The 21,361-nt window shown below is 39.8% G+C and overlaps 1 protein-coding gene across 1 annotated transcript in view; it reads right to left on the reverse strand.

Annotated features, from left to right (window-relative positions):
• The window catches only part of LOC134003834 (plexin-A2-like), a 61,756-nt gene that overhangs the window by 14,476 nt on the left and 25,919 nt on the right, over window positions 1-21,361 (reverse strand). The window contains exons 6-18 of the mRNA XM_062443189.1: window positions 20,572-20,725; window positions 19,955-20,051; window positions 17,311-17,425; window positions 16,182-16,382; window positions 14,033-14,129; window positions 13,212-13,411; window positions 10,331-10,482; window positions 8,135-8,252; window positions 7,420-7,556; window positions 6,752-6,919; window positions 5,073-5,166; window positions 1,044-1,283; window positions 41-184 (exon numbers count right to left, since the gene is read on the reverse strand). Coding sequence (XP_062299173.1) covers window positions 41-184; window positions 1,044-1,283; window positions 5,073-5,166; window positions 6,752-6,919; window positions 7,420-7,556; window positions 8,135-8,252; window positions 10,331-10,482; window positions 13,212-13,411; window positions 14,033-14,129; window positions 16,182-16,382; window positions 17,311-17,425; window positions 19,955-20,051; window positions 20,572-20,725 — 1,917 coding nt within the window. The remainder of the gene's footprint in view (window positions 1-40; window positions 185-1,043; window positions 1,284-5,072; window positions 5,167-6,751; window positions 6,920-7,419; window positions 7,557-8,134; window positions 8,253-10,330; window positions 10,483-13,211; window positions 13,412-14,032; window positions 14,130-16,181; window positions 16,383-17,310; window positions 17,426-19,954; window positions 20,052-20,571; window positions 20,726-21,361) is intronic.

Below are 21,361 nucleotides of genomic sequence, written 5' to 3' on the forward strand. Positions count from 1 at the left end.
CAGAAACCTGCCGGACAGACAGAATCACTATTAGACTGACCAGGACTTTGTGCTGCCCGGTGAGGTTTGGTGGTTCACAGAGTAACTGTGTGTCAGACACAGTGAGTGAACAGGGTGTATCTCCAATCAGCACAGTGTAATTCAGCCTGGCTCCACCAGCTGCAGACGGCACCAGGTTACGTCCCTGCAATATCGACAGAGGAACAAAAAGCAGAAAACATCAGTAGATCCCACAGTGTACAGTGCACAGAACAAAGACTGAACTATTCATTTGACATCATTGATTCATCACATAAGTATGCAAATGCTTCAGATGAGCATCTTTATAAGAAATGGTCTGGTGTAAGCAGTCAGATGACAAATGATTCCAGACTTTATCTACTGTGCAATAACCTCTACTACTGCATACTCGCGTGTAATGCCAAGTGACCTGGCAAAAATACAAAGTACTAATGTTCACCTCTTGTTCTTTGGCAGCACTGTGGGTTTTTACGCCATTGGCAAATTTGCTTTTAATTTGCTTCCACAAAGCCTTTGTTTTGTAACACCACAACGCCTTGTTTTACAGGTCCCTTAATTTTATACAAATGCCTGGTAATTTCAAGTTTTACCAAATAATATTTAGGACATTTTATTGATACAGTAGTGCAATTTGACCTGTAAAGCATTAGTCTTTTTTTGTATTTATTGAAGATCATATGTGCAGCATTTTGAACTCAATAAATGATTATGATGACTTATGGTGAATATATCATATTCAGCCATTAGTGTGATTAGAGTAATCAACCATCTTGGAGAATATTGGCATCCAGTCTTTATAGTCTACTCTACACTGTGAACCATAAAGTCATATTTTGCAAAAAAATACACATCATATGGGATCAGATTTCAACCATATCGACCATTGAAGGGAAATCAGGTGATTATCAGTGTCATTTTTAATGTCAGATAGTTATTGCCTTGGGAAATCCTCTCCTTCTATTGCAGTTCAATAAAAAATGAAACCATAATAGAAATAGCAGGTCAGATCTCCTCTAACTTACTTTGAGGATGATTGGAGCACCAGGTTTCTGCTCCAGAACCCCTGATAGGCTGAGGGGCTCCAGGTAAGGGTTGGGGTAGTAGACAAAGCTTGTGTTGTTGTAAGTGAGCAGAGCTTGGACGTTGTTGAAGACGAAGCCAAACTCGTCCACATGTTTGATCGTCTCCTGGTCTGCCGTGAACTCTGCCTTCAGAGAGGGGGCGAAGCAGCTGATGGTGGTCGTGTTCAGCACTTTGCACACCTGGAAAGAAATCAAATCAGGCGTCCGTGTTACAGAAGTCACAGTAAATACAGTCCACACAAGCAGAACTAATGTGAGACATGAGACATTTCAGATAATGTACTCTACATACTAAAACATTGTATGCATATTTAATTGAAGCAAACCATATTTCATAGTTATGTTTGTTATGAAATTTATTGAAATACATAGACACAATAAAGGTTGATTATAAAATATCAATTAAAATAAGTACCTGAAATTCACAAGTTAATATTTTATGCCTTATATCCGTCTGTTACCTCATAACTTAAAACATTTAAAACAATTTAAGATTTAAAAATCTATAACAGTTTAAATAGTCTTTAATAATAAGTGTTATGGTTTTGTTGCAGTCTGGTTTTGTGTCCCTCCACCAGTCTGCCAGATTGCCCCCAGGCTTTTCTGCCTGTCTGGACTGAGTAAGAAGGACAAGAAAAGAAGTTGCAGATTATATTTAAAGACCACTTGAGAAACTGTTGCTTTCTACATTGACTCTCCTTGGAACTATGTGCTCAAGTAAAGTCTGACAGTAGTTGTGTTTTGAGAGCTGCAGTTGTCATTTAGTCCAATTTAAGTTGCATGCAGCCTTAACACTTTTATTGGTTCTTGTTTGTCAACAGCAATTTATATTTCTAGAGTTTGGAAAAGGTTCCTGGGTTGGCGATGTAGTGCTGAAGTTTGTCTCTCGTTGTTTGCTCAGTGTGACTCGTGCTCTTTATTATTTGTGCAGTTCCAGGACAGTTTAATGAATGGTGGTTTGTCTATAATAAGAGGGTTGTGCATGGTTATATTGTGGGCTTTTATTTGGCTCATGGATGAAGTTCTGTTTTTGATGTGTCCTCATCCCAGAGCAGCTATTGCCTTTGGTGTTTTTTCCTGTTTTCCCAGCCTGCTGTTCCCTCCACACCTGCCCTGCATCAGTCTCGTTAGCCCCTGCCTTGCGCCTTGTGTCTTTCGCAGCCAATCAGCTCCCAGCCCGCCCTTATGTCTTGCCACCTGTTCCTTGTTGTTTCATTAGCTCAGTTTGTTTTTAAGTCCTGGTATTCAGCTCCGATTTGTTGGAACCTTTGTTCACTTTGCACAGACTTTTTTCTGTGTTCTGTTTTGCTCTGATCAGTCTTGTTTTTTTTTGCTTGCACAAGCCTAAAAAAAGACTTCAGCCTTGCTCTGCCTGCAGTCTCCTGTATTTGGGTCCAACTGCTCCACTTCACCTAACAATAAGGGTCCCTTGCACTTGTTATGAATGTATAAACCAACTTTGCTGAATCTTGAGGTTATTTAAAGTCCACCTCCAGTAAGAAAATGTTTTTCTTCTCGTTTCTACAGTTGAATGTCTGAGCTTTACTGTGCAGAATGATATATGTAGTAGCTTGACACTAGCAGGCTTTTTTCACATTCTTCTGCTGAAAGTGGAAATCTTCTATGTACTCATTTAAATTCCGATTTTTAAGGAATAGACCAAAGAGAAGGATTTGTAACATCGCAACTAGTTTGGAAGTTAATCTTGGTCCGATATTCTACTTATACAAGTGTGATGTAGAAACTTCAAGCCTCTAGTGCAAAGTCAGAGATTGGGACTTTTCGGTGAGGCAGAAGACAACTTATGTCCAGCAGTTAAGAGATGTATTTATAGATTTTTGATGAGGGAGATGGAGTTGATGCCATTTTAAGGATTTTATACATGTAATTATACTTTTTTTTTAATGGAATAAACATATTAGACACACATTATTGTTCTAAGCAAGATTATTTGTGTGCATCTTAATACATGTGTGAATGAGGATCTTTAAGAATTTTCTGAACTGATGTAATATTCAGTAGTATGATTATATACTTATCTGTGAACGTACATAAAATCACTCCACAGCTGGATCATATGTTGAAAGGCAATATGTTTATCTGTTTTGAACCCATTTTTCGTGCATATCTAATAGAAACTGTGTGTCATATAAAGCTTTTCACATAAGCTGTCACTCCCTCGATGAATACCAAATTCCTAAAAGAGGTCGTCATTGCTGCTGTTGTGTTTTGGTAATTTATCAATATTCAATAGCTCTCTGAAGTTCTTCAATCTCCTCCTCAAAATCACACAAATCCCTTAAATTCAGCCAGCTCCAGGCCGGTTTCTAAGCCTGTGTTTTTATCTAAGGTTTCAAAGTTGTTTCAAGTCAATTAACTGCTTTTGTAATTCAAAACATTTTTTTTAGCAATTTGAGTTATGTTTTGGAGATATGTGGATAAAGTGACTGCCCTCATTAAATTTGCCAATGACCCTCTTTTAGCAGCTGATTCAGGTCAAAGTGCAGCTTTAATCCCTTTAGAGCTCAGCGCTGCCAGTGACACTGTAGAACATGCAGTTTTAATTGACTGTCTCAAATTCTGGGCAGGCATCATTAACACACCATTTAATTGGCTTAGGGCGTACCTCTCACACAAAACAGTGTCTACTGGAAAAGAAAATCCCTCCTCAACACACATTTAAAGTTCTTAGATTGTCAGTTTGCTTTATCTTGTTTTTCTTGTACATGCCTCCACCTGTGCTTTGATATTTACATACAGCCTTTCTTTCCATTTCTATGTCAACAATACAGATATAACCGCTGAAACTTAGAGACATAAATGGCCTTGCCCTTTGTAAGGAAAGCCTCTGTGATATACAGTGTATGTTCTCTGCTGTTAAATGAAAAATGATGAAGTGTTTACTAGTTTAAAGTTGTTAGTGATTTTCGAGACATATTTTAACTTTGCACTCCTTGGTTTTTCCCATACAATTCCCAACAATTTCCCAAACTGAGATAGTTTATTGATCTACACTATCATATCATCATATGTATCTTATTTTCCCTCCTCAATTTGGCATGAATAAAACTGTATTAAAAATCTGTAACTGGTACGAACAATCATATCACTATTTCTGTCATCTGTTAAACGTTTAATATGCTCTTTAAAATGCCTTCATTTGATATCTGTTAAGATTTTAAGATTATATTGATGTATTTCAAACTCTAACTAAAAGTTCCCTCTACAAGTTTTGATGCTCCTCCGTCAGTCAGTGTGCAGTCTTAGATCCTTAGGCAATATCCCTGACTGGTCCAAAGTGGAAAATTTGGGGCTAAAGGTGATTTGCCATCAGGGCCCCAACACTTTGGAACAATCAATCAATTTGAAGCAACCTGCCTGAGGAGCTCAGGCAAGCAGAATCAGCACCATAAATCACCTGCCGAAAGTGAATTGTACTTCCATGTCAGTTTTTAAAATGTCATTTTGGAATGAACCATTCTATATGCAACCTCTTTCGAACCCTTTTGTTTATGTATGGCTTCCTTATTACAACCGCAACAACAATGACATTTCACAAACTATTGCCCCATTAGGTTGTGCTGATGTAGGTCAAGCCACTGGTAGTTAATTTGCTATCCGTCCTGCAGGCTGCTTGGTGGCTAGACCGCATGTTTTCTGACTTTGTTCACACTTTGGCAAGTCCCTAAGTGATATGATATTTAGCACTCAAAACTAAACTAATCTGTAACCCTATCATGACATTAAAAAACATTGTGTATAAACTTTAGGCTACATCTTTAAAAATGACTCGGTATAGATCAGTATGCAATGGCCAAAAGAAGTAAATGAACCACAGCACTAAATCTACCTTGTTACATGCAAGCAAACCATCAATAAAGAACAACTTTACGGTGCCATTTTCTATCAGCTTGAGTAAGCAACGTCAATAAAGGTTGAGTGCAGTATATTTGCAGTTGTCATACTCACATTGACAGATTCATGGCCAGCATATTTGACTCTGACACGCGGCTCCTGAACTACATCCAGGTTGGTCCCAGTCACTGTCAGGGTGGTGTGTCCGCTGTTTGGAAGAAAGGAACATGTTTTTTTTTGCTTTAGTAACAAGAATTATTGGTCAAACATACATACGCAAGCACACCGCCCTAGCTCCAGGTAGTCCAAACTGACTTTTCAGCATGATTTAATTAGAATGACAATTTCAGAAAGATCAATCTTTTTAACTTCCAAACCCAACATTTTTCAGAGAAACTGCATTAATGCAGGTTTGAGGAGGTATAGCTGGCAAGGCAGCTCACTCTTTGTTATTGGGCAGAAGAGCCAGATCAAACGGCGAACCAGCTGGCTGCTATTTTATATTCATCCACGACTGTGATGCTGGCATAGCATGAATACAGGTGCTGCTTGTTTACATATCTGCACTAGATGTGATTAAAATAAACAACACTCTCTAATCTTTGCGTAACCTTCGCTGCATTTTGAGTTTAAAACACAGTATGAGTATGGAATTGGGAAGTAGAGAGGGAGAGACAAAGAGGGGGATAAAATACGAGAGAGAACAAGCGAAAAATGGTGTAAAAGGGAAGAAAAAAAACTGGCCAGTCTAGTCAGCCTGACAGAGTGCCAATCCTTCTCTTCTCATACTTCAAAGGCTACCTAAGCTTGTAGGGCCACATAGTGGGACTGCACATTCGTGATGAGGGCTCTTGATTGCAGCTCCACAAAGCTCCTCCTGTCACTAGGCTGAGGGCCAGGGAGTTTCTCTGAAGTCTAATCTGCAGGGACGTAGTGCTGGGTAATCCCACCCGAAACCCAAATTAAGTGCCATCTTTTATTTAGGGGAATACAGGTAACACACCTTTCAAGTGTGATAGAAATGTTTATGCGGCAAATTCTCCTTCACTGTAATTTTAGCAGCATCACACTTATGCATGTAAAATCTGTGATGAGCATTAGAAATAAAAATGCAGCATGAATAAAAGCACTTCTATGAGCACAGATTTTCATTTCCATATATTAGTCACCTTGTTGTGATTACAGATTAGATTTTGTCATTTAATAACCTTTGTTATTGCCGACAACCACAACACCTCAGTTATTTTCTCATTCTCACTGTAACCCTGACTTTGCTGGCTAACTCACAGATTGGCAGGCACTGTGATACACTAGGCAGACGGCCACATTCAGACAGATTTTTTTTATCATATTACATTTTTATTGGAAAGCATACTACAATACTTGTGCGTCATCGTTTGAGAAAACACAATGAAAAGAGGCAGTTGTTTGCTATACATCATGGAAATAGCTCCCATTCAGACTTATTTTGAGTCTCCAATCAACCTATGGCCATGCATTTCACTTCATGTGGCATAAATTTGATCTTTTTTCTCTAATTTAAAAAAACAACATACTTACGACTCATGTATGAGCATCTCAGAGCCATGTGGGACTCACACATTTATCTGTAATTTGCAAGTGACAATCATTTGTGAAATGTAACACTGCTAATATTTGCAATTTGCCAGTAAGCAGTGCTTGCAAATCCTTGTTGTGAAATGGGGCCCAGGCTTGTATGTCTTTGGACTTTGTGTTGTACATCTGGCTGGTGTCTGTATGTGTGTGTGCAGTACTGTACTGTTCAGCGTTACCTGGTGATGCTCCACAGCGGTTCAATGCGCTGGACTGTGGGGTCATCTATGTACTCAAAGGCCAGACTACCAGGAACCTTGGCCCGGTCGACACTCAGGCTGACTTGCACTGGTCCTGCTCCAGTCACCGACGGAGCAGAGAAGCATACAATCTCTGACATGGTCCTCCTAGTGGGAGCACCAAAAGAGGGATTTATTCATCCCTTTGATTGTGACTCTGCCCAGTTGCTGCTACAGCGCTAAATCCCTGGCTTCACACAGTTATGAGCCATGCACATTACCATGAGGGTAGAGGATTCATTATAGTCTGTCCCATCTCTTCCTCTTTACAGACACATTAGGGATGGAACACTGTAATTAGAGGGTGCTCTAGCTAATGGCTTGCTCGCCTCACCCTCCTGACTCATAACATGTGAGGCATTTTGAACTTTAAATAGATATCTATAAATACACAGAGAACAATACCTACCACTGTGGATTACATCACCTCCCCGTAAGTCATTATTAAGACTTTTCATTTAATTTTACAGACATTTAATTGTATTTAAAGTGTGCTTCTTTAAATAGAGTGATATCCTACTCTGTTTCATTGAACACAGGTGGCAGTCTCACTTATGAATCTGGAGTCTTAAGGAATTTGAGGCAAAGATGATTATCATCTGACTCACCTGTACAGCTCACAGGTCTGATTACCAAAGTACACATTAACAGTGCTGCCAGCGCCCAGGTTATCTCCGACAACGGTGACCTTGGTGCCTCCAGACTCAGGTCCTCTACCAGGGGTCAGTGCCAGCATCAAGGGGGTCTGTCGTGAACGTAAATGAATTAATGTTTCATCTAACATCGGTCAAACACAGAATATAGTATGTCTTGTTATTTATCTGATTCTGAAAATCCCTGTTAAACCGGCCTTTGCTGAATAAACAAACAAAAAAGTAAACTCCAAAAATGGAGTTTACTTCTTTGAAGAGAAAATACATAGTTTGACAAAGAATAACTTATCAAAAAGGATTTTAAAAATAGTAATTATACAGCACATCCTCAAAAGCAAAGAAAAAAGCTTTCGAGTGCAGCACGACCTTCTTTTTAGTAGCCATAAAATAAAAATGATGCACAAAATGATCAAACCATTACAAAAACCTTCTTAATTGGGTTTTAAACTTTCATATGCACAATCTTTGTTGCACAAAAAAAAATTCTTCAAGCCTTTTATTCGAGTCTATCTGTCCTTCTTGCTCTTCAGTTGAAAATTGCAGCAGCTTGAATGAATCAAGTTAGTATGTGTGACCTTCAATCACATGTTGACCCTATTTCACTGCAAACACTCGATTCTTGTTTCACTACAAATGGAGAAAATAAAATGTGTTTCAGTGCTGAAATTACCACAAAGGAATAGAGCTGGGAGGACTGAGCGCGTAGTTCTGGTCTGCATTCACCAACACACAGCTTAACTGGACCTGGTGCGCTTCCTGTTGGAGCAGCAGCCATCTCGCACACAATCCTGTCGATACAAAATATAAACCCAGAGACTGTGTTAACATTATGGCTATCATTAGGTAGATTGAAATGCAATTTGTTCTCTCGTGTCCAAAATATGATAAGATAATCACCCCAAAATTTACAGAAACATTCCCATATTTTAAAACTTTTTCACAAACACAAAAAAGAGACGCTGAGCAAAATTCAGGAGAGCCTCAGCAGCTGGGCATTTCTCCGTTCTCTGTTTAGGAGCGACTGAGATTGTCACTACAATGAGAATAGCTGATCTGCTTTAAAGATCAGTCCACCTTAAGTGAGTCTGCTCAGGTTACACCTTGATTCTACTGGAAAGCATTTTAGCTGCAACACAGTTTTGGCTCCATCAAGCGGTTAGGCTAACCATTGTCGCGAACTTCATGGCTAACATCCTTCATTTTAATTAGCAGATGGCATGCAATACACGGGCATTTGGCTTGGCTCTTAAGTAGATGTAGCATTTATTGACTGATAAATAGCCTAAACTGTCTGCACTGCTACATTCACTGCTATACTACTGCTTTACTACTACATACTCTGTGCTCCGGTCCCCAGCCTTACTATCACAGTGCTGCCCCGTTGTACACAAAATGACTGGCGACAAAGTCCGCACTCATTCATTGTCTATGGGAAGTGACTAATTAGCTGCACAAAGTATGCTGGGATACTTGACGTGGTGGGCCAAGCTGGTGGTGCAATGACAGATTGGGACAAATTTTACAATTTGTATAAACTTGTGTTCGCCATGCCCCGCCAGTCACACAGCCGCTACACACAGCTCTTTGCTCTTTGCTCTTTGCCTGTCTTAATGTGTGCACTTCCCATAGACAATGAATGAGTGCTATTTTTGTTGCCAGTCAGTTTGCGTATAGTTAATCATTGATATCCTGATGTCTCACAGACACAGACCCAACCCCCCAAATGTCAAAAACCCATCTGATTTACACAAATCACTTAAATGAACACTTTCGGATTCAAAATGGCAGTTTTTGCCGAAAGATGACAGGTTTTCATCCTTGATGAATGTGAGCACACAAAAACAGATCATCATGCATACGAATAATAACACAAGCCAGGCACGCACACACACAGAAATGTCACTGCTCTGTATCACATTTGATATGAATTGCACTGAGAGAAGATGGCCTCTGCTGGCCAGTTTGATTGAGGCAGACTTTCATAGAAGTTGTGGGTCAATATAGAGGGCCATCTTTCTTCCTAATGGGAAACCTATAACAGCAATATAACTCAAATGATAAACTACACCCCTCCCCATCTCCAGCACGATTGCCACCCACCATTACCTCTGGTTGCCATGACAACATGCGGGTTTCTTCAATAAATCAGTATTGCCTGTCAGGTCAATAAGATAAAGTGCTCCATGAATAAGTCATTATAGCAACTGACCCCATGCTGAAATTAATGGTTGTAACAGCTGTAATGCCATGTTTTAAAGCACTGTGTGCCAAATGAATGGCCCTGCTGAATGCACTGCTCTCTGCAACAAAACCTGTGTTCCCCAATACAAAAAGAGCACCCAAAGAATCGTCCCTGCTCAGCTCTTCCATTCATACATCACGAGAGTTTTCCAATTTTCTGCTGGTATGTTCTTTTTCTTTTTTCTTTTTTTTCCTTTTTTTTTACAAGGATATAAATAAAGTCCCTGCAGCCTGAGCCCAATCGCATTACATGGCTGTGAGAGAAACACATGGCTAACAGATTGTCCCTCCAGTCAGCGACATGCAGCGCATTTCAATTACATCTGTGCCGACAGCCTCATAACGACAACGACACAAAGACTGTCTCTTCCTTTGGCTCTGACTGCACCAGAGCAATGCAAAGCCCCCCACACAATCCTACAACCTGATGAGACATCACTGGGCTCCCTCTTATTCACAGACTGTGCTTGTGTATGTGAGGGAAATAGTGTGAGGGAGAAAGAGAGATGGCATGTGTTTATTTTATTGCGCGAGCGTGTGTGTTTGCATCTCTACAGTATGTGTCTGTACAGTACAGTATGGATCCATGCGTTTCTAGGCAGGAGAGGGGAGTCGTCTCTCTTACTGTTCTGCAGTGATGTATCCATCCTCCTGTGGGGTGCACTGCACTCCCGCCACCTTCACGTTGCCCTCCAGCTCAGAGAATAACAGACCCAGGTTCAGGCCCTGGATAGTGACCAGCGTGCCCCCCTCCAGAGGTCCAGCAACTGGGCTCACCTACATAAGAATAAGGAAGTCTTAGTAGGATAAGGAAAAATTGAACCATATATACCAGATATCACCTGGTGTTCCCCTCTGACTACACCTTCATACATTAACTACACACTGAACATGGCAAAAACCTGCAATGCAAGTTTATTTTTTAATGCATTGTCTTGCTTTGGATTTAGATTTAATTCTTTAGTAGTTGATTGTAAATACATTTCTAAATCAAATGCAGTTGTGCACCCGGAGTTTCCCATTTTGGAGAGTAATGCGCCATAAAGAGAATTTAACTCCAAACCATGTAATCAGTCTCAGTCGAGGAGAGTCATGTGGTTTAAACTGTTTATACGGTCATGCAAAATCTTTCCAGCTCCAGAGGAATACAGTTATGTCGAAACACTAATTCCTGACAAGTCCTGGTTAGAGATAAGTGTTGTCACAAAATATCAACTGTTGGTTGCTGCAGTACAAAAATACAGCCCTATGAAATGTTTATTGGTCAAACCACATCTAAAACCTTTGCACCGTCTGCCTAGAAATGCTTAGTCAAAGACAACTGGATTTTTGATTCTTCTGATTTTCTTTGAGCATCTTAAAGCAGGTCCAGTTGTTTTTAGTATTGCTAGAAATACTGTACCATGACCTGGATAACTGAGAATCCTCACACTCTCTTAGGGCTTTCTCCGTCTTTAATCTCAGAAAGCAAACATTAAGTAAATGTATCATGAGTCTGTGTGAAATGCATAAAGCATACTGACTGGGTTTATTCAAAAAGCACTGAAATACGCTATAATTCAAAACAAACTTAAATGAATAATGCAGTGAATAACAAAGCAAAACCTATTCACAATCCTTTCCAGTGTAAAGTTAACCACCACAGCAGGAAACCTTTGGACCTGCAGAGCAGAACAGGAGCAATGCCAAAGCAACACTCCCTCCACTGCCGAGCAGCACTCGGTGGTTGATTCATTCTGCTGCAGCTCCTTCAGAAACACTAATAATGTGACAGGGACATCAAAGGCTTGCAGCTCTTTGAAGTGGGAGAGCCTTGCATCTCTGTGCCTGACCCACTGTGCCTTATTCAAGAGAATGAACAGGAGTTTGTGACATAAAAGATCCATCACCACTCTCTAAACAGGCTGAATTCGTTTAGCTGTCAAGCACTTAAGGTATTCAGCCAGCATAGAATAAAATGTGGGATCGTCTCAGGTAAACAGATAGTTGGAAGGTTGGAAAGGCAGCCATAGATAAAATTAGTGTTTGTAGGTGATATTTACAGACTACCCAGTGTATCCAACATGGTATGCAGGCAAACTGTATCCTCATACTTTCAGCCTCTATATCTTCCAGTAAAGAAAAATGAACAGATTATCAGTGTTTCTAGTCTACGGCCATGCTGGTGGCTCTGCGAGGATGTACTCAGACACAGCAGTGCTGTGTGTTAAATGCATCAACATCAACATGCTAATGCACACAATGACAAAGCTAACATGCTGATGTTTATCAGGTATAATATTTACTGTATCACTTAGTTGTGTTATCATGTAGCATTTGTTAATTAGCACATACATGCAAAGTGCAGCTAAGGCTGATGGGAATGCCATTCATTTTGCAGGTATTTAGTTATAAATAAAAGTATTGTACAACTACAATTGTTTATATTATGACAGTGATAAATGAAAATTTGGTTAGTACAATTTTTCCCAGAAGAAATTAACTGTTTTGAATTCTGGGACAATCCATCCAATATTTGTTGAGACATTTCACTCAAAGAGAAGAGAAAAACAATTCAAGGGATCACCAAAGTCATTAGGATTCATCGTCTAGGCACCGCAAATGTCACAAAATATCATGGCAACCTATCTAATACTTGTTGAGATATTCCAGTCTGGAGTAAAGTTGCTATCCTTGGAGCCTAAAAATGATCATAATTCCCAAATGAGTCATTGATTTTTAGTCATAATGCATTATATAATGTTTGTATAACAACAAAAACATTGTATACGGTCCTCTAAAAGTCATATAACAGTACAGTTTGGACTTTATTTAAAGTCTTTGTTTCCACGTTTCTGATAAAGCACTACACTACCCAACAATCCTAAACTGAAGTCCACCAATCAGACATCACTTTTACATGATATTGTTAAGCACACTCTCTATTTTCTCCGTTGGCAGCCAGAACAGAGTGAGTAGTCTCGGCCACTGTTACAAGCTGCTGCCATTCAGGCATGCCGTGCACCCTAGTCAATGATCTTGGCTCGTTATTGTTAATAAAACACTTTATACTGCATACAGGACATTTCTAAATGCATCTGACATTTCCAGCTTCATGGTCTCTGAATTAATTACATTTATTACATTAATTCCTATTCCTGACACTGATATCTCTGCATTGCCCCATTCAAGTCTTAAAACTTTTATTGCTCTGATATAATGAAATGTTTTACAGAAAAGAATGGAATGTAGTAGTAGTAAAAGTTTAAGAAATCCAAGCTTCTAAAAAAAAGAAATTCAGTCCTTGCAGCTCTGTTGTAACTGGCACGATGGCCAAGACTGGGAAATATTCCTCAGTCTTGACTCCCTACCCAAGAAACTGTTTATTTAAAATGAAACTGCATTCCTAACTACTTAACTTTCCTGAAGAAGGTTATACATTGTGTTTGTATAATTCAAAGTCACTATACTTTTAATTTTGGTGGCTTGACTGACTGTCTGGGCAACAACCCAAATAAAAAACAAACCTCAGTAATGCGTGGGTTGGTACACTTGACATTCCTGGCAGAGAGGTCCAGCCAGCGGCTGGCGTAGGGGGATATGGGAGGACAGTGCTGCTTCATGGTGCATCGGCCTTCACCGCTACACCAGCCACACTGGAACTTCCTCTCTGCACGCAGACACATGCCACAGCTGTCTCGCTGGGCGCTGCATTTGTAGAGGTGCACTGTAGGATAACACAGATAATATTTAGTCGAGTTATTTCACATACCACTTACAATTATCTCTAAAAATAACTGACTTCAACAATGCCGACAGTCAACATTGTGAACTTAGTAAGATTCATTAAAAAACACATGTTTGTATAAATTCCGTCTTCCAAGTATTAGGCAAAAACATGCACAAGTAATCCAATAAACCTTTCTTTGAAGTCTGTCTCTTACATCCTTTCTCCTGTAAGTAGCGTATATTTATGCCAATATTAAGTAACTTAAAAAATGACTAAAAATGATGTCATGATGTTAAAATGCACGGCCATTACCGACTATATCCTTGGCTACATGCATATATTTAATTGAAATTCTACAATGGCAATTGACAAACACCTATTTTTACATGATGATGGAAAGGAAACTAAGACCAGCTGTGAGAATCAAACAGAGCAAATATGAAGATTCACCCTTCACCCCTCTGGCGTACGAGTGATTGGCTGCTTTTTGATAACACTCCCTGCTATTGTGAACTTTCTCTTTTGAGAGCCTTGAAGTGCTCTCTATGACCCATCTATCCCCTGTGGATTGAGTGCTTTACACTTCTCTGGCTTGGCAGTGATGGATGGCAGAGGCACCTTTAATCTTCTCGGGATTGTCGATGATGAAATTGCCGTTCCATACGATGGAGAGGTCCACTGCCAGGTCACTGATCTTCACACCCTCGTACATGTACTGTAAAGCAGAAACAGAGAGTGAGGGAGTGTGCGGAAAGTTGATACAAGAAGAGAGAAAGTCAAAGAGAGACGGAGGATAGAGTAAAAAATAAATAAATACAGAGAAACACAGAGTGGGGGGAAATGAGAGGATGAAAGGGTAGCAGAGAGACAAGGCTTTTAACCATCTGTCATTTCTGCCATGCTTGTCTGCTCCTCTCCTCTTTGACATGTAGGGACGCAAACCCTGGAAGGGGTGGCCGATCATCCACATCTGAAGAAAATGGCCTTTTCATTCATTGTCACAGAGTAGCAAGGTATGCTTTGCATTGAAATTTGGCCTGTGATTTGCATTGTGCAACAAAACCCGAAAGAAATCTCCTTTTATTCATCCCAGACCTACGACTTACTGTTGGGAGCAACACATTTACACTCTGAGCAACCAGATGTTAGTCTTACAACATCCAGTTTACAAGAAAAGGTCAGATTGGAGTCATGCTGAATATATTTACCTGGTTTCCATTTTCACTTTATCCTTACAGCTGTGGAAGCCTGTAGTGGCTATATTGCCTAGGGGACTATATTAAAATGATAATGTAAACTTGAAAATGAAAATGTAATTCCACAACCAGCATCATTTCCCACATAGGTATGTGTTATATTGAGTGAAAATTAAAATTAAATATAGTAATCTAATTTGCATTTCAAGTCAAATTTTAAAATTAAAAAGTAATATAATCAATGTGTACATTTACATGTCACCACGCTCTTTTGGTGACAAAATAGAAATGTAGTCTGTAAGTCTTCTCATCGAGGTGTGTCTTCAGTTAGGACATCATTTCTTTCCTCAGTGACTTGGATCATTAAAGATACACTATGCAGGATTTGTCAGTTGTGATTTGTTAACACAGCATTCAAAGTTGACCCCTCCTCCCCAGCTCAGCGTCTTTTCTCCTCTGCTCTCAGTCTGTATGCACGAGAGAGGGCTGAGCTACACACACACACACAGCGGACAGCAGTGTGCAGCAAGTTCACAGCAGACAGATTGGAACAGACTTTAATACTTTACTCGAATCGGCTACGACTGCTTGCTGTCGTAACTGTTGAACAAGCAGAACATCAGCGCTGTGTCTGCCATTTTCGTTGCTTCCTCTTGTCTATGTCATTACGTTTTTATAGTGTCCTACACTCACACCCTTAGCGCTGTTATTTGCTGGGTGCTGCACACCCACTTCCCAAAGGTTGACACCCATAAACGCCCCAAACACAGCAAAATAATAAGAAAATACAGACAGAGGACAGAGTCTCTGTAGGTAAATAGACCGCCACACACTTCAGGTGGGTCATAAGTGATGATTGAAGGATTGTTTTACATTGTTTTTAGGAAAATTCTGCATAGTATGCCTTTAACATTTACAAGTTCTTGTCACTCCATGATCTGAGTCAACTGTGGAGTGTAAACCATTTACAACACGTAAGGTTCTGGGGTACGGCAACACAACTAGGACAAACCACATGCAGAACTGCAGTGCAAACTAATACTAGAATCAGTAGTTATAATAGTAGTTTTTGTTAAGTTTAGTTATGATTATGATTACATTTGCTAAGGATTATTTCGGACAGCAATGCATGGTTGACTTAAATAGCCTTCATACCTTTCATTTTTTTAATATCAATATTTTGGGGGTACATTTTGAGCATATTCGAACAAATATACAAGTATATGAAAATTCAAATTGGATTATTACATTTTCATTAAAGTTTTTACACATGACACATTCATATGTGGAAAACGTTTTTTTTCAAGTTGGCATAATCATTTTAATGTAGCCCCCTATAGGTTTCCATTTACAGCAATTTTTTGACTTTGTCACTCTCCTCCTCTCTCTCACATGGTTTGCACTTTTCCTCATCACTCTCACTTTCCCTTTCCTCTACTTTTTCCTCAGTATGCTCAACACCTCAGGCGGTATTCAGTGATGTACCCTATGTACCTTTCCTACACAGCATCCAAGCTGTCTGCCTCATTTGACAGCTGTGAGACTCCCACTGGGAGTGTTTGAGGTCATACCGAGCTGTTCTGGCACTGCACACTGGTGCTGTTGAAGCGCAGCGCCGTGACACGGTGGCTGACACCCTGCACGTGCACCACACACTCGTAGCCCCGCTGGCCTGACTGCGGCTGAGGAAGGTTTCGGGCCCTTAGGGTGATGGGTCGGACCTCGCCGGCCGGAATGAGAATTTCCCCAGAGTGAAGGAGCTGAGGGCAGTCCTATGAAAACAAAAACAAGCATGCACATACAGAAACAATTATTGTACTGTTCAGTGAGGATACATGCATCTCTCCCTGTTGTCCATCCTGTTTGGTCTTTGTATTCTCCATGCACAACACAAGTAGTATTTACATTACTTGTTTCCCCCCTGGAGAGTAATAACGCATAGCCTGTACATACTGTCTGTATCTGCCTATCTAGCTGTATGTTTTAATCTGTATTAATATATTTTAATGTGTTATATAAACATGAAGGACTAATGTAGCACAGGGATTAAAGGGGCAAATAGATTGCTAATCCGAGTATAATTTGCATTTACATGCTACATTATACTTGACACTACAGTGAGACTATGTTCTGTTTTTAAATATTATACTGCACATTAGATCCTTTAGGACCACGCTTTTCTGTACTGTTTGTCAGTGTAATTATTTATTCAATCTCTGGTACTCTCATTTATTTTTAATTATATTATTATGATGGTTATTTTCTCTTGGTAGCATATTTTTATGCTTCTTAATTAACTCAATTCTTATTTTTTCTATCATATTTGATACTGTAACTGTCAGGTTATATTCAAATACTCTACAGTTTTAGTCACAGCTGGAAAATCTGCATTGTTTTGGATATAGGCCTGTTTCAGTGCAACGTTTAAAACATGACTAATGTCAGCACACATTTTACAGCATAGAAAGCATTAATGAGATATTCATAACAAAGTTAGTCTGGCCTTTCAGTCAATGTGGGAGTGAAAGCAAGTTCTGTACTTGCATTTGTATTATTTTTTTTACAGTGGGTCTCTGTGTCAGGGAATTGTGCCTTTTTAAAGCGAAGGTGTCACATAGCAACTGATAACTGGTGCTCTTGAACGCTACACTCGATCAGCTGATGTAACTCTGCGATGTCTCTGTGTTAATGTGTATGTACCTCTGAGGCGTTGACTCGTCCCTCCTGGAAAGAACAGCTGCTCGGGTCGTGGGTGCACAGGTTGCGATATTTACACCAGTGGCAGCGAAAAGTACTGTTCACACAGGACAGACATCTATAGGACAAAATGAACACATTATTACAGACTGTACATTTAAGCCTGTACTTTTTTGAAATAGGCTTTCTGTATACTGAATGCAGAGCAGATCCCTTTTTATTTTCTACATCTTTCTCTCCTGGGTAAAGAGGATTGAAAATGGGTGACTGATAAAGGATTATAGCTTTCTGCTGAATTTATCTTGTCAGTCTGTTTCATGGAAATATCAGTTGTCCCCAGTTTCTATGCACACAGTATGAATGGTAGCATTTTTTCTTGCAGATGACAATAAATGACCTTGAGCATCAAGTCTAGGCAATTCCAAGTGTCACTGTCACTTAAAGCACTCTTAAACACTTGTCGCAGTGTTATATAAAAAGATAACAAGGCCATATAGTGCCATGGCTGTCATCTACACATTTCAACAACCTAGATTTTTTCATTTCATAATTCAGAGATCTCTGCAGTCCCTTTCATTATGTCTCAAACTTTTGATGAAGTAGCCGTGAGGAATATAGCACATTTTTAAAGTCACTCGTCCAACTCCGGATTATATGCAAAATCTGTGATGAAAGTGACAACTGAATATTTGATGGGCAGAATTGTGCAACATCTTTGGCTAAGATTCAGTTGACACAGCCAGCGGTCAGTTGTGTATTAAAGTCAGACTGAAACAACCCTGTTGGACTGCATTTAATCACATATTGGTCAGCAAACATGGGGAGGTGATGATGATACAACTTCAGAACTACAGAACAATTGGAGAGCAGAAAAATGGACCTGTCCTATTTTCCTAGGGGGCTAACTGTAGGCTGTGCAGTGTGAAGTGGAGTGTGCAGAAAACAGATCCTCGAAGTCTGCTCTCCTGAATTTGGTCATGAAATAAGATGAAACCATGAAAAAAAACACTATCAGCTCTACACTGCTGCAGCTTGTAGCATGCTACAAATGCCAATAAATGTAATGTAGCACCATTAAATGTTGATGTTAATTAGTTGCCTAGGGCCAGTATGGACATCAAAACGTGTGCTTCTGTGTCAGAGAGAGAGCGAGAGAGAGAGAGGGACACATTTTTTGGAAGTGGGGTATTAATAGAACTGGACTAGCGGGGTGCTGCAAACACTGGATAATTATTTACGGAGGTTGTTGTGATGCTGAGGTGGTGAGGGAGATGGAGGTGGAGGTGCTGGTTGGTCTGAAATATTAATCAAGGTCACAAGGTCACTCCCCAGCTAATAGACACCGTATTGGTGTGGGACCAATTTGATGAGATGCTTATATTGGGGCATTCATGTTGCTGTCAAAGAGCATTTTGAATAGATGGTATGTGTATCCACTGTGGGCTAATTTCCTGTGTTTAACTATGAATACTACATCAATCAAATGCACCCACCTGTACTGACCTTATTCCTGAGTCCAGCTTTTGTGTTGTCATGGCTCAGTATAATTTACAGCACAGTTGAAGGTTAGAGAAATGTGCATTTAAAACTCAAACTGCAGTAAAACTTCAAAAAGGAAGGAATGACTACTTTTCTCATCTCAACTGTTACTGTACCACTCACAGCAAGTAGACAAAAAAGTAAAACTTCCACAATAAAGGATTTCAAAGTAATTACTTCAAAATGTGTCCTCCTTGCAGCTTTATTAATTGTCTTATGTTGCTGAGAAGACTCATGAAGTGCTGAGTGTGAGACCTCATTTAAAGCTGACAAATGCTGCTAATTGGCATTCATCCTAATGAGAATCCACCTTTGTCGCAGTGTTTGTAATTGTTATTCAGACAGACCCACTCTTGTCAAAGTTTGCTATTTCGGTAAATGCAGTTGACATTAGCATATTGGCTCAAAGTCAAATCATTCATAATCTCCCCTGCCCAGTCAGGAAGCTTATATTGGCAGGGTAAAACAGATGAGCATTTAAATAAAGCCCCCTTTAATTTAAATTTTTTTTATCTACCCTCAAGGCACCAGAGCAAGGCTAAAAAATCTCATATCTAACAACAAACACAATTCTCTGACGGGGCCCAGAAGGACAAAACTGAGTTAAAAAATGGTCTTCGAGTCAAATGCTTATCTATTTATGGGTCCTTCAGGGACTGCTGGCCTACAGCGAAACACACCCAGCAAAACTAGTGAAGCTGCTCCATCATGAACAGTGTGGGTTTATTGGTTAGCTTCCAGGTGTGGATACGTAGGGGGTAGAGCATAAAAAGAGCACCAAAAATTTCATGGATAGTATTTAATTGAAACGTTGTATAATAACAAGAAAAAAGTAGTTCAGTTGTATTTATTTCTGTAGGCAATGAGCCCACAAACTGCCAGTTTAAGTAAAGTTGAAACAGACAGGCCATGGCAAATGCCTCATGTTGATTTAAATGAAACCTGACAGATAAATTGAACTCAGAGGTTATCTAACAGCCCGATCTTAAGTGGGGTTGTGAGCATCCTTACATCATTGTCCTAAATTAAGTTGTGCTCCACTATCTATTGAACAAATCAACTGCGGGGGGAAGAGGGGAGGGTTGGTGGCAGCAGCAGCTGGACTCACGTTTGATGTGTGCTGCAGTTGTAGAACTTCACCTCCGTGCTGGCAACTATTTGACCCGTCTCCTTTGAGTTCAGATGAAGCTCTACACCAGCCCAATCTGAGAGGGAGAGAAAGAGAGAGAGAGGGAAGAGGAGGGGGTGAAAGACAGCAAAAAGAGTGAAAAGATTTGGACAGCAGCATGAAAACGAGGTGAGAGAGAGAGAAAGGATAGGTGAAAAAACGAAAACAATGAGCGAAAAGAAGAGGTCAAAATGAGAAACAAAATGTTAATACTTTTATCTCACTACTGTAAAGAGCCACCTGGCCTTTGTGTTTCTGCAAGAGCACATTGCTGTTGTCTTGTGAAAACCTTCAGTTAAAAACTTCAATTGAGGGATTACAGTATATGCGCAGAGGGAATTCTACAGCGTCTTGGTGCTTATCAAACTCTTTAGGTAAATAAAAAATGCAAGGCGGTCAGTCTGGAAGAGGACTAATTTTGTTGGTGTCTGGAATATTGATATTTGGGAGGTTCGTGACATTGGCAGCATTTGTAATGATTGCATCCAAGCTGTGGAAAAAAACGACTGTACTATTTTACTTTATCTTTGATTTGTTTGTTTTGAATTGGAGCTCACCTTGTCCCTCTGGTATCCGAGGGACCTCCTTCCCTGCCGGGGACAGACACATGACCCTGTTCCCGTTGACGTGACCCTCCACTTCAGCCTGCTGGCCAAATGAACAGGTGATTCCAGCAGAAAGGTCTGGAACATTATTCACCTCTAGCAGCAGCTAAGAAAAGAAAGCAGAGGAAAATAATTTCATGAATCAAACTGGAAATTGACTTGGTACAACAAAACATTAAAGATTCACATTTTACTGTATGTTTTTTGTCACTGAGATAAGATATAGTTTCGTTTTTCGGGAAATATGCTTGTCTTGCTGTAAATTAAATGAGATAAGATTGATACCACTTTCATATTTGTCAGTTGAATATGAAGCTACAGCTGGGAGATTAGTTTAGCTTACCATTAAGACTAGAAACAGCTAGCCTGGCTCTGTCCAAATGTGATAAAATCTGCACCTCTAAAGCTCATTAATTAATACGTTATATCTCGTTAGGGTAATCCGCACAAAAACAGAAGTGTAAAAAGAACAAAACTGACCCTAAAAAGACAGCATGCCTAGCCAAGAAATAATCCAGCACACAAAACCTAATAAAACTTCAAGTTGACAGCTGTTGTTTTGGTACAAATTTTTATGAAACAAAAAAATATATAATGTGTTAATTAGTGAGCTTTAGAGATGCTGGTAAGCATCATCTGTTGACAGAGCCAGGCTAGCTTTTTCCTCTTGTTTCCATCTGTTTTCAATCTAACATACATAAAGACCACACACCATCTTCTGGCTCCAGTTTCATATTTAACA

This window comes from Scomber scombrus, chromosome 3, assembly GCF_963691925.1.
Source record: "Scomber scombrus chromosome 3, fScoSco1.1, whole genome shotgun sequence".
In the NCBI taxonomy this organism is placed as follows: domain Eukaryota; kingdom Metazoa; phylum Chordata; class Actinopteri; order Scombriformes; family Scombridae; genus Scomber; species Scomber scombrus.